Source organism: Trachypithecus francoisi, unplaced genomic scaffold (assembly GCF_009764315.1).
Source record: "Trachypithecus francoisi isolate TF-2019V2 unplaced genomic scaffold, Tfra_2.0 Lachesis_group16, whole genome shotgun sequence".
NCBI classification, from domain to species: domain Eukaryota; kingdom Metazoa; phylum Chordata; class Mammalia; order Primates; family Cercopithecidae; genus Trachypithecus; species Trachypithecus francoisi.
Window position 1 is genome coordinate 80,567,315 of NW_022681461.1, and position 13,521 is coordinate 80,580,835.

Genomic DNA, 13,521 nt, shown 5'->3' on the forward strand with positions numbered 1-13,521 from the left:
AAAGTCTCAAAGTTTATCATTGCAATTAGGTCTGCCCTGATCAAATTCATTGCTTTTGGTTGCATATATCCCTCAGTTTCAACATGTGATCTCATATCTTTTTTCTCTTAGCATCAGTCTTCTAAGTCACAAACCGTTTTTTATCGTTTTAACCTTTTTTAAGTTTAGTTTTTACTTTTTTTGTAGAGATGGGGTCTCCCTATGTTGCCCAGGCTTATCTTGAACTCCTGGGCTCAAGTGATCCTCTCACCGGGTCTTCCCCAAATGCTGATGGGTTACTGTGCCCAGTCTTAAACTTTTAAGGTAACTTATTTTGAGGTAACTGCTTTTGAGTTAAGTTATAACTTAACTATAATGAAATACATCCATCTTAAGTGATGAGTTTTGACAAATGTGTATACCTGTGTAACCACAATAATCAAGATATAGAACATTTCTACCAAGCGCCCGTCCAAAGTTCCCTGTGCCCCTTGGCAGTCAAGCAATCAACCCACCCTGGCCCTAGGCAACCACTAATCTTATTACACTCTTGATTGGTTTTTCCTGTGCAATTTCAAAAATAACAGCAAATACATAGTATATACTCTTCCTATCTGACTTCTTTCACTTAGCATCATGTTTTAGAAATTCATCCATGTTACTACATTTATCAGTATTTCATTGCTATTCATCGCTCAGTGCTAGTCCATTGTTTGAATGTATCATAATTTTATAACTAGTCACCAGAAGATGGGCATTTGGGTTGCTTCCATTTCTTGCTAGTACGAGTGAGACTGCTATAAACATTTGTTGTACAAGTCTTTTACTGAAAACATGCTTTTATTTCTCTTAGAATACTAACCTATATAATATCTTATAGAATTATGTTCAAACAGCAAACTATACAACAGTTTTAAAAAATATAATTTACTTCACATAATGAAAGATTTGCTGTTTATTCATCTGGAGGCAATCTTCTCTAATTAAAAATAAACAAAGCTTGCTATATAAATAACTGCCACTTCTACATATTGTATAAGTATTCCCATATAACATGCATTCAAAGTTCTTTCCTCAATTCCTCAATTTTGCACCTGCTACTTACTAGAGGTTTGGAGGTATAATTAAGGAGACCTAAGACATAATCTGTATGTTGTAAAATATAAAGGCACAAACAGAGCAGAAAATATGAGATCATTCTTAGAAAAGTCAATGTTTTAAATACACTCATTTAAAGAAATTATTCAAATTTGCCTTTAGCTTCACAGCTGTAAGTACTAAAAAGACAAATGCGTTTCTTGGAGTTACAACTGTAGGAGCACACTATCAATCTGTGAAGCTGAGACAGACAATGAGTGAGGATTCAACAACTACCTCTAGTCTTTAACTTCTTGTGAAGCAGAATGATTGAAAACGACTAGCCTAACTTAACTCTATGGTTTTAATTCTCCAACAGTGTTAGGTTGGATCAAGTCATCAACCTAGTGTCACCCCATCATCTTAACAAAACAGTGTAGACTACACTTAGAGGATCTGACTTAGTTTCATGTAGGGCTCAGGTCTCACTTAGCCAAACATGTACCAGGCCTGATTTTATCTATCACGTAGAAAGGACAGACAAATTAGCAAAAGTACTCCAATAAAGCATGAGAGAGATAAAGAAAAAGAAAATCTATAGAAATGCAGAGGAAGAGAAGATTATTTCCAGATAGAGGTACCAAGAAGCTAGTTCAAACAGAGAGCAACACAACATGCGATGATGTATGGTAATCTAGTATTACCAGTGACAAGCTTAAAATCTTGGACCAAAAAAAACTTTCAAAAGGTGGAGTGTCTAAATGCAATGTGGTATCCTGGATTAGATCTTAGAACAGAAAAAGCACATTAGTAGAAAAGCCAGTGAATCCAAATAAAGTATAGAGTCTAAAGTTGATCTTTACTTCATATTACACATAGAACAATAAAGTTTCTAGAAGATAGTTTTATAAGAGGAATAGCTTCATTATCTTGAGATAGGGAAAGATTTCTTAAACAGGACATGATACTACTAGCCATAATAGATAAACTGAACTACATTAAAATAACTTTTTATTGACCAAAAATCACTATTAAGAGAGTAAAGAAGGGCTGGCACAGCAGCTCATGCCTGTAATCCAATCACTTTAGGAGGCCGAGGAGGCACCTGAGGTCAGGGGTGCCTGGGCAACATGGTGAAACCCCATCTCTATTAAAAATATAAAAATAGCCAGGTGTGATGGAAAGTGCCTGTAATTCCAGCTACTCGGGAGGCTGAGGCATGAGAACTGCTTGAACCTGGGAGATGGAGGTTGCAGTGAGCTGAGATCACACCACTGCACTCCAGCCTGGGTGACAACTCTGTCTCAAAAAAAAAAAAAAAAAAAGAAGAAAGAAGAAAGGCACAAATTGGGAGAAGATATTTCCAAGTAAGAAAAAGACAGAAAACTCAAATAGACAAAAAAACCTGACAAGACACTCAGCAGGTAACTCACAAAAGAGGATATCCAAATGGTCAGTAAACATGAACTTGCCTTCATTAAGTCAGGGAAATGGAAATCTAAACTAAAATGTGGTAACACTACACATCTACCAAAATGGTTACAAATTAAGAAGTCTGACATGCCAAGTGTTGGTACAAATGTGGGGCAATGGAAAGATCTATAACATACTGGAATGTAACTCGGAATCACTTTAGAAAACTATTTGTAAACAATATGCTGAAATTGAACATATGAATACCCTATGACCAAGCAATCCCACACTGTATGTGTAAATCCAATAGAAAAACATTGCTGTGGTTTGAATGTTTATGTCTCCTCAAAATTCATACGCTGAATCCAAACTTCCGAGGTGACAGTATTAAGAGGTAAGACCTCTGGGAGGTGATTAGGTCATGAGGGTGAAACGCTCATGAATGGAACCTTTATAAAAGAGGCCCAAGGGAGCTTGCTTGCTCCTTTCACCATGTGATGAGAAGTCAGCAGTCTGCAACCAGGAGGAGGGCCTTCACCAGAACCTGACCATGCTGGTACCTTTACCTTGGACTTCCCATCATCCAGAACCCTGAGAAATAAATTTCTGTTGTTTATGAGTCACCCAGTTTACGGTATTTTGTTATAGCAGCCTGAGCAAACTAAGATAAATATGTACCAGGGCACTAAAAGACACGTACAGAAATGTTCACTACAGCATCACCTGTAATAGCCCCAAATTGAAAACAGCCCAAATATCCAACTAATATTTGGGTTAGTGGACTTAATAAATATTTGTGATATATTCATACAATTAACTACTACACAGCAAAGAAAATGACTGAAGAGCTACAACATGCAAAAATATGGATGGTTCTCATAAATACAATGTTGAATGAAAAGAAGCCAGCAACATATCATTTATTTTATATCAAATAAAAAAATAGGTAAAACTAAACTGTAATATCAGAAGTTAGCATCGCTGTTACCTTGTGGGAAACAGAAGCTATGATCGTGAGGGAAAATGATGTGGGTTTCTGGGGTACTGACAAACACCTATTTTTTTTTGGGTGCTGGTCACACATTTGTTCATTCGATAATTCTTGGAGGTATACATTTGCTTTGTATAGTTTTCTGTATGTATGTTACACTTCAATTAAAAACATAATAATCCACTATTTCCTAATTTTTCTCTAGCTCTAAGATTATAAACTTATATGTTATTTTGGACATTTAGTTTTCTTGGACTCCCCCTGTTCATAGCCGGGCATGGTGCTAAGTCCTTTACCATTTCTTCCAGTCACCTCCTGTTTAGCATAAGTCCTCAACCACCCAAGTCTTCCTCACTATACCAGCTTTCCATGCTGGAATATTAAGGAACAATATTCCTCAATAGGACTTATGTCTTACTACATTCTCCACCAAAAGCCTTATGAGAGAGATTCTTTATTACATCCAGTCAAAAACCCCACCAAACAACAAGACCTTCTGGCAATTAAGCAGTTTACCAACATTGCCCAATATCATCTTTACATGGCCCTAAGTCTCTTTTCCTAGAGACAACCAAATCTAACTTAAGAGCAATTCCCCATTCAACAATATTCATTCAAATTTTGCTGACTCAACCCTCACTTTCAGAGAAAACTTCCATAGAATCAGTACTCTTTACATGTTTTTTTTCCTATAAACTATATCTCTCTGCAGTTATATGGAATACAAGTTTATATTCATCTTTGTAACATTTGGTAGGCTTTAATTCACTATGTGATTTTTTTTTTTTTCTAATTGCTACCTAGCAAAGAATCTTCCTAATGAGACTTCTATGCTCTGCCTGCCTAATTTAGAATTAGCAAACAGCTGTGAATCTATTATATGCCAAGCACTGAATCGGGTAACTACACATTATTTAATCTAAGCATTATGCCCTGTGAAGCCCACAGTGTTATTCCCATTTTACAGAGGAGAAATCTGAAGCTCGGAAGGTTATACGACACAAAAAAATAGAACTCAGATTTGAATTCAGGTCTTGTAATTCCGGGGCTCACTCAGCTAAAATCACACTTGTATAAAGCTTAAATATAAAAGTCTCTACATAATAAGTGTCTAACAAACATCTATAATAAGACATTCAAAATGCACTGTAATATTTTAAAGCTGGATTTTGAAAGGGAGACTAGGATGACAGGGAGGGGGTTAGATGTATACTAAAAGCCACTTGATGTTAGGAATAGTTAAAGAAATGATCCTTTTTTTCTTTCCTTTTTTTTTTTTTTCCCTGGTTTTGCTCTGTCACCTAGGCTGGAGTACGGTAGTGCAAATGTGGCTCACTACAGCCTAGATTTCCTGGGCTCAGGCAATCCTCCCATCTCAGCTTCCCATGTAGTTGGGACCACAGGCACATGCCACCACGCCTGGGTAATTTTTAAAAAATTTTTATATAAAGACAGGGTTTATTTTGTTGCCCAAGCTGGTCTCAAACTCCTGGGCTCAAGCAATTCTCTCATTTTGTCCTCCCAAAGTGCTGGGATTAAAGGCATGAGCCACTGTGCCTGGCCAGAAAGGTAGTAATTGTAGGTAACTTGCTATTAATGACTGACCTGGTTTTATGATAGAAGATACCTTGGGATAATAAAAAGAAAGTGGAAAAAAAAGTTACTCAAAGAAACTATCAGGGGAGTCATGAATGACTGTAAGTACAATGCAAGACTCAGTATGATATAGCAAACTAAGCATGTTCATTTATGTTGGTGACTGTATAAAAATTTGTATAACTTTTTAGGAATGCAACCTGGCAATATGTATCAAAACTCTTTAAAAGGCTCATATCTTTTGACTTAATAATTCTACCTTTGGGTATCTATTGAAGGAAAAACAACCCCTTAATAAAGTTTTTACTTTATGTATACAGATGTCCACAGAATTTTTTAAATTAAAAAATAGAAATAAACTAATTTAAAAATAGTTAAATAAACCTATTTTTAGGACTTTTTCCACATTTCTCCTAAGTCTACCTAACAAATTTCTCTACTTTTAAGCCACACTTCTTTGCCATTGTTTTTAGATATGGCTGATTCGGTACTTCAACTATAGATTAGGCTGGGCGCGGTGGCTCACGCCTGTAATCCCAGCAGTTTGGGAGGCCGAGGCGGGTGGATCACAAGGTCAGGAGATCAAGACCATCCTGGCTAACACAGTGAAACCCCGTCTCTACTAAAAATACACAAAATTAGCTGGACATGGTGGCAGGCGCCTGTAGTCCCAGCTACTCGGGAGGCTGGGGCAGGAGAATGGCGTGAACCCAGGAGGCGGAGCTTGCAGTGAGCCCAGATCGCGCCACTGCACTCCAGCCTGGGTGACAGAGTGAGACTCCGTCTCAAAACAAACAAACAAACAAACAAAAAACACTATAGATTATACATATTTGATTACAGTACTGCTATCACAGTACTTTAACATGTTTCATGGCCTAGATCATGAGATCCTTAAGAGCAGAAACTATGAGTCACATCAGTATCCTTAGCACATAGCAGTTAGTAAATACACTTTACAGAAATGAAGTGATAAATTACATAGGATCTACACTTGGATGGGAGTGTGGTCCACAGAGGATGAATGTGAATTTTCTGAAGATCTATCCAATAAGCAGAAGCTGCAACTATCAAAAGGTATAAGGAACCCACTACTAGCCCAAGGAGTAGATTTCCTATTAGAGGATGTAGCAGTAGCTATATGACCCTGATAATGTTTTCATGGAGGGGGTATCAACAACATGATAGAGATCATGGTGACATTACATAGTGTACTGGTAAGAACATGGGCTCTGAAGTGATACATACCTAGGTCTGACCCAGGTCTGCCTTAATTTGCTCATCCATAAAATAAAGGTGATTATGATAAAATCTCCTTTACAAACTTATTGTGAGGATTAAATAAGATAACACATATAAAAGCTTGGCATAGTGCTTGGCTCATAGTAAGTATTCAATACAGTTAACTATTATTATTACCTTTCAAACTTCTGGTTTCTACCCATTCCAGTTGATTCAAAATGGGAAAGAAAGAAAAATCAAATAAATCTAGGCAGCATCTTTAGGAAATGTGAAGTTGAGGAATAAAAACTTCACATTCTGGAGGCATAGTTATTATATTCGTCACTTTTATTACTGGCAGATTTGGATGCTGGAGAAAAACAGAATAAAGAATCCGGTCAATATTTTTAAATGGAATTTGGATTTCAAGTAAAAGAAGGGCTTCCTATAAAGAAGTGAAAAGACCGAGAACTAAAGACGGAATGAGTATCATGAGATGGGGGAAGAAAATGCCTGCCTAGAAAATTACTAATCCAATTTACCACTGTGCTGAAGGTACTATACCTTATGCCAGTGCAGCATGGTAATAATAGTAACAGTAATAGTCATAATAACACAGTACTGACAGTAGCTACTACTTATACAATACTTACAATGTGCCAGATACTGTTCTAAATGCATTAGATGTACTCATTCACTTAACCTATTAACTCTAAGAAGAAAGCATTTAGGCTTAAGGGTCAAACAGGTCTGGCATTAAATCTTGGTCTTGCCATTAACAGCCAAAAGCCTCGAGTAAGTTACTTCACTCTGAGCTTTCGTTTCCTAATGTCTAACTGGAGGTGAGAATACCGAACCCACAGGGATAGTATGAGGATTAACCAGAATATATATATATATATATGAACTACTTATCATAGTGCCTGATAGCCAGCAGATATCCTGGTAGCGATATCTTTATTATTACTGTTAATATATTGTTAAATCTTAGGACCAAAGATATCATTTGGTAGTCCTGCAGTGTAGTTTAGAAGAAAATCTTTTTTCTTCCTTCTTGAGTTCCTCTTCTGCCTTTCAAAAAATAGTAAGCATTCTACATTATTAAGCTTTTCTCAGAATGAACTATATATAAAATAAAAAATAGGTTATTATAGAGACAAAAAGACCTTTGGAGAAGGTGAGATGATACATTACACTGACTAGTTTCACAGTAATTCTAATGTGCTCCCAACTATATTTGATGTATGGTAGATTTAGTTACTGATTACAAATAATTGATTAGTTACTGATTAGTGGCAAATATTGAGCAAATTTAACTCTCTTTATAGATGGTGCAGTTTAAAAAAAATAAACCCATAATCTCAAACTATGTTGTTGAGAATATAAATCGGGGAAACTTCTTTGGAGGGCAATTTGGCAATATCTATCAAAATTGAAATATGCTTATATTCCCTTTAGCCCCAAAATTTGAGTCTAATACTTTATCCTACACAGGGTTTCACACATATGCAAAAAGACAGATGGACAGAGATAGTGATTGCAGAACTGAGGGTCACAGCAAACTACTGGAAATACCCTAAATATTCATCAATAGGGAATGGGTTGAATAAATTATGGTATTGTCATACAATGGAATAAAATGCAGCTATTTCTATACATACTCATTTGGAACATTTTTCAAGATATGTAGATATGTGAGGAAAAGTACAGACAGTGTGTAATATACTATAATACTATTTGCATAAAGGGGGAGAGATGAACATAAATACTATATGTATACAAGCATATGTTTGTCTCTGAAAGGATACATAAGAAATGAGTGATTATGTTTATCTCTGGAAAGGGCAACTAAAAACAGGAAAAGGAGGGGCAGAGGATGGAGAAAGGTTTACTTTTCACACATATCCTCTACATTCTTTGAATGTTTTAACTATGTAATATATAATGTATTCAAAAACTTAAAATCCATTAAAAAGACCCTTTGACTAGCTTTAAACATTTTGTTTTTCTTCATCCCCAAGGAATAGTAGTGTTAAAAATACTACACTTTCTTAAATAGTGCTGAAAAGAATAAAAATGGCATATGGCTAGGGGAATCTTCCAAAGAAACTACTCTACTCAGCCATCTCCTGTTCTTTTCTCTGCCTTTTAAGGTCACAGTAATATGATAGAAAATCTGGGACTCACACCATCTGTCCAGACAGTTCTATCACTGCTCATTTCTCTTGTTAAATAATCAGAACACTTCACACTTCCCAAACACTGCTACTATAAAGAGCTGTTAAAGCAGAATGAAAGAAGCTTTTTCTCTCCAGAAATGTAGTAGTTGGAAATGAACAGTTCTTTTGAGGTTTGCAGGTTTCGGATCATGTCAGTGAGAGAAAAAATTCAAGCCTTAGAAATAAATTTAAGAATAATAGTATTCTAATACTGGCTCTAGAAATTACTTTTCTTAGAAAAAAGGTGACCTTCTCATAGAAGTTCTCTCAGAATAGACATAACAGTTTAATATTGAGATGATTATACAGGTCTCTAATCTGTAAATTTCTCATGAGACTAAAAAGAGAAATAGTTTTCTTTGCTGCTGCTACTACTACTACTACTACTACTACTACTACTATCACAACTATAGTTGTATTAGTAACAGCAGGTAATAATTACTTAGCACCCAGGACATCCTGACACTCCTCAAAGCTCTTTTTGTGTATTAATTCTTTTAATCCTTAAAACCACTCTATATGGCAATTTCTACATAATTTCCATTTTACAGCTGAGGAAACTTAGGCAGAGAGGTTAAGTAACTTGCTCAAAGTAATACAGCTGGTAAAATAAAGAGCTGAGATTCAACAGCAATCACACTGGCTTCAGAATATCTACCTCTGAAGGTTGTTATGAGGATTAGATGGGTTAATAGATGTAAAATGTTCAGAATAGTGCCTGACACACAGTAGAATTACTCAATGTAATAGATAAAATGATTACTGTTCAGAAAAGCTGAAGGCCACAAATTAGGGTGGAGCTAAGTTTTCCCAGGTCAGCCTGACTCAAAGACCCATGCTCTTCAGGTTCCCATTCTCATTCTCTCTCTCAGAACTGAGAATAGACCAGCTGTATCATCAACTTGGACTGACAAACCCAGGGACACTTCCTCCTCACAAACTGTCCTTCTAGGTATTTTCACTTCACAGGCATAACTGCACTCTATGGGTAAGAAAAGTGTTAGCTAGTAATGGAGTCCTGAAAAAGGTTTTTGGTTTTCTTTTCATTTTCAGTTACTTCTTTATTTCTACCTCCTGAAATTATTTCTGTAGTGCCTTTATAAGTACTTATTTGATTCATACTTGAATTTTTTTCCTGTTTTGGCCTGAGTGCCTCCGTTCCATACGTGATCAGTTTCTTCATAGAAGAAAAAAATGTCAAGTTTTACATCGTCTTTTTCCTGGAAGGATAGTTCCAAGCTGTCTTCTACCTAATGGGGAAGATGGAAACCTTCACACACTGAAACAAAGGAAATACATTTTCAAAAACCTTTTTTTAAAAAGAAAAAGAGATTCTTAAGTTTTACATACATAGATTATTCACTCTAAGATGCACATTTTTTCAAGTTAAAGCACCTCTGAAACTGGGGTGCATCAGTAACATATCATTTAATTTCTTAACTGCATCTAAAATAATGTTGTTTCTTATAATTGATGATAACTCAGAGTAAATGATTTATCGTAATTATCACTGCAGAAAAAAATAGAAACATCCTATTCCAGAGCAGATTTCTGATTAAAAAAGGAAAAGTATCAAATAAATATTATTTCCTTTAATAACCAAATAAAACTATCAGGAAATAAGTCTCTCATAACAATCAATCAATAAGTACTTAAGTGGTATTCCTCATAGCCACATACATAAATAGTTTAGATCATTATACTACACACATGGAAAAAAGAAAAAAAATAAAAGTCAAGGTAAAAGATGTAAATAATTCTGAGAACATTTCCCTAAAGAAAACTTATCATACAAATAATTACGTTCCCATTGGACTTGGTACATATGTCTGCCACAGCACTCATCACTGAATAATTATGTATGTAGTCTTTCCCCCTCTCAATTAGACAGTGAGCTTCTCAAGGGTAAGAACTATCATTTATTCATCTTTGTGTCCCAGGTGCAGAGGACAGTGCCATACGTATAGTGAACGTTTGGTAAATGTTTGCTGAATACCTAGAGCTCTATTATTTGACTTTGACCTCAGTAAAATATTTTATTTATATTTTTTAGTGAAATAAAATATTTATGATGGAAAAAATAATTTTCTAATGACTAAACATATTTTTACTTGCTTGTAGGATAACACCTCCGAGGGGACAAGCAAATTAAGAACAAAATGATTGCAAGAGATCATGGGCTTAGGGCATAGGAATCAAATTGTCTAGAGGGAGATTTCATGTAGGCCACAATGACCTATCCCTGTTTGACGTCTGAGCAAACTGCTGTAGCCTAGGACATATAAGATAAACAAGAAATTGAAGTACTTATTTGAAATGATTCTATATTTCTATCCCTTAGCAATCAATGGGATATTTTATGTTGATAATGACATCCGTAAATTAAATGACTCATGAGAAATAATGTAACTCCAGGTACGGTGGGTGGGATTTTTACTTATTATATTAATTGTATATTATATATTATATTGATTTTATATTACATTGTTGCCTAATATAATAGCAATACATTCACCTATAAGAGTTCAAAATCCTTCTTTTCTCATTATTATTAGTTGCTGCAAAAGTAATGGCAAAAACCACAATTACTTTTGCACCAACCCAATAGAAAGTCAGATTTTCTTGCTTTTACCTAGATACTGCAGAAATTACAAGTGGTAACAGGCTTCTGCTGAACTCATCCTAGTCAATACTGAGTGATAAAATTATGTATGTAGCATTCTTACCCATATCTGAGTTGCTTAATATAAACTTTACAATTGAGATACGTTATTTATGAAATGACGCCGACTTTTGTTACTGACCTTCCCAAATTTGTGTTTGAGCGGAAGTCCTGCCTCCTGAAATGCTAAAATAATATCAGATTTGTAATCTCGTATAAAAATTCCTAGGTCAACATCTTTGCTATAAGGAATAATGTTGCATTGTCGATACCATCCTAAAAAGAAGATTAAATTTTTTTAACAAAATTTAGGTTTGGAAAAAATTAGTTATTATAACAAATTATATTTGTAACAAGGATTTTTTTTTTTTTTTTTAAAGAGACAGAGCCTCACTATATTGCCCAGGCTGTACAGAAACTCCTGGCTCACATGACCCTCCTGCTTTGGCCTCTCGAGTGGCTGGGGCTACAGAATGGATTTTATTTCCCAGGATTAGACTGAAGGTGCTTTGCCAAAATTATTTTTAAAAATTAAATCTCAAACTAAATGACTTTGTTTGAGCAGTCACCTGAACCTTCTGGCTATCTACGTATCTATTTTTACTGTCTGAGCACTCTCAGCTTTCTCAAAAACTTTCATGATATATTTTAGTTTCTGAATAAACCATTAGCTTTAATAATACTAACTTGCTGATGAGAATGTTTAATCATTAATCTCTAGTGATAGAGGGGGCTGTTAAAATATGCAAAAAAATATTTCTTTTGCTTAATCAATATATTTTTCTTAACGAATAATTTGTAGAACTTAACAGCTCTCAACAGTGACCACCTGATTGGCCATATGGAAAAAAAAAAGCAGTAGCAGCTTCAATTTTCAACACACTGCCAAATGATATTTCTCAGTGTTTACCATGTATGTGCTCTCAATTCGTTGCTATAGCACTGTTCTGAAGAAATAAAACATATACCTTAATATTATTAAGGACTCCTGGGTCTCCCCTATGATCTTTCTAATCCATTTCATTCCAATTCTTTCAAAAGTAAATAAATGATTACGATTATCCTTATAGGCATTGCTATTGGTTAATATTGTTTGGAATTCTAAAATAATTCTATTAAAGAATTATAAACAATTAAAAATAGAAGTTTTCTTAAATATCATCTAATACAACTCCCTCATAAGTGCCCTTAAGTCAAGAAAATCATGAGACTGAAAACTCAAAACAAATCATGTCAAATGACTATGAAGTGTCTTTGATGACACACATTGTAAAACAATCCTGTTTCTAAAAATTTAAACTTTAAAGCAAATATCACGTAGATGTGTGAGATGTACCTTTTTTTTTTTTTTTGGCTTATTCTAGTGGTAAGCTACTTGGAAAGAATAACCATGTAAATTTTCAACAAAGGCTAGTAGACAGGATAACCATATATTCCAGTTTATGTCTGTTGTACCAACATAATTATTAATGGTGCTTCCTTTCACTCTAAGACTCTTGAATTGAACAATAAATTGGATGGCAACCCTATCCCTATAAAGGCAGGAGTTGAATTAACTTCTGTACAGATACAGTTATTATAAAGAAAAAGAAAATACAGCTATAATTAACTATCATGATAATCAAGAGACAACAAATAAAAACAAAACAAAATTGAAGATTCTAAATAATTCTAAATTCCAAATAAGTTTGATTTAATGGACAGTGGACAGAGATCCAGAAATCATTCACAGATTCTAATAGCAACTTGCTTAAGAAAAGTCTGTATGTCCATGTCAGATGAACAGTGATGTCTAGTTAGTGATACTACCAACGACCTAGGAAAGGTTGATGGAAGACCTTACGACACTCCCTTCAATGTTCCTTTCATTAGAAACATTTGGTGCAATGCAAGCTGTTTGTATGGTATAGAAGTAACGAAATAGAGGGTTTTTTATAATTATTAAAAAAGGCAATAAACCATCTTTGGGATAGAAATAATAAAATGCTAATTTAAGGATCATCCGAGAATCAACTATAGTAGTCCCCCCATATCCGTGGTTTCGCTTTTAGCAGTTTCAGTTACCTGTGGTCAACCACAGTCTGAAGATATTAAATGGTAAATTCCAGAAATAATTCAGAAGTGTTAAATCAAATATTTCAGGGCTCAGATCTAGCCTCTGCGAAACATTCCGTGATTTGCCCAGGAAGTTTTCAATAGTAGACTAACACCACATCATAATGCCTACATCCTTCATCTCCCTTCATCTCATCATGTAGGCATTTTATCATCTCACATTATCATAAGAACAGTGAGCACAGTAAAATAAGATATTCTGAGAGACAGAGAGATCACACTCACACAACTTTTATTATAGTATTGTT

At 34.9% G+C, this 13,521-nt stretch overlaps 1 protein-coding gene across 10 annotated transcripts in view; it reads right to left on the reverse strand.

Moving 5' to 3' along the window:
- FKTN (fukutin) overlaps positions 1-13,521 on the reverse strand; it is a 93,403-nt gene that overhangs the window by 37,889 nt on the left and 41,993 nt on the right. For 8 of the 10 annotated variants that reach the window (XM_033237911.1, XM_033237909.1, XM_033237907.1 and 5 more), the window contains 2 exons: positions 11,301-11,434; positions 9,619-9,746 (listed from right to left, as the gene is read on the reverse strand). In XM_033237911.1, the coding sequence (XP_033093802.1) occupies positions 9,619-9,746; positions 11,301-11,434 (262 nt within the window). Of the gene's footprint in view, positions 1-6,475; positions 6,648-9,618; positions 9,776-11,300; positions 11,435-13,521 lie in introns of those variants that run through there. The other 2 variants (XR_004443631.1, XM_033237912.1) reach the window with 2 other exon arrangements.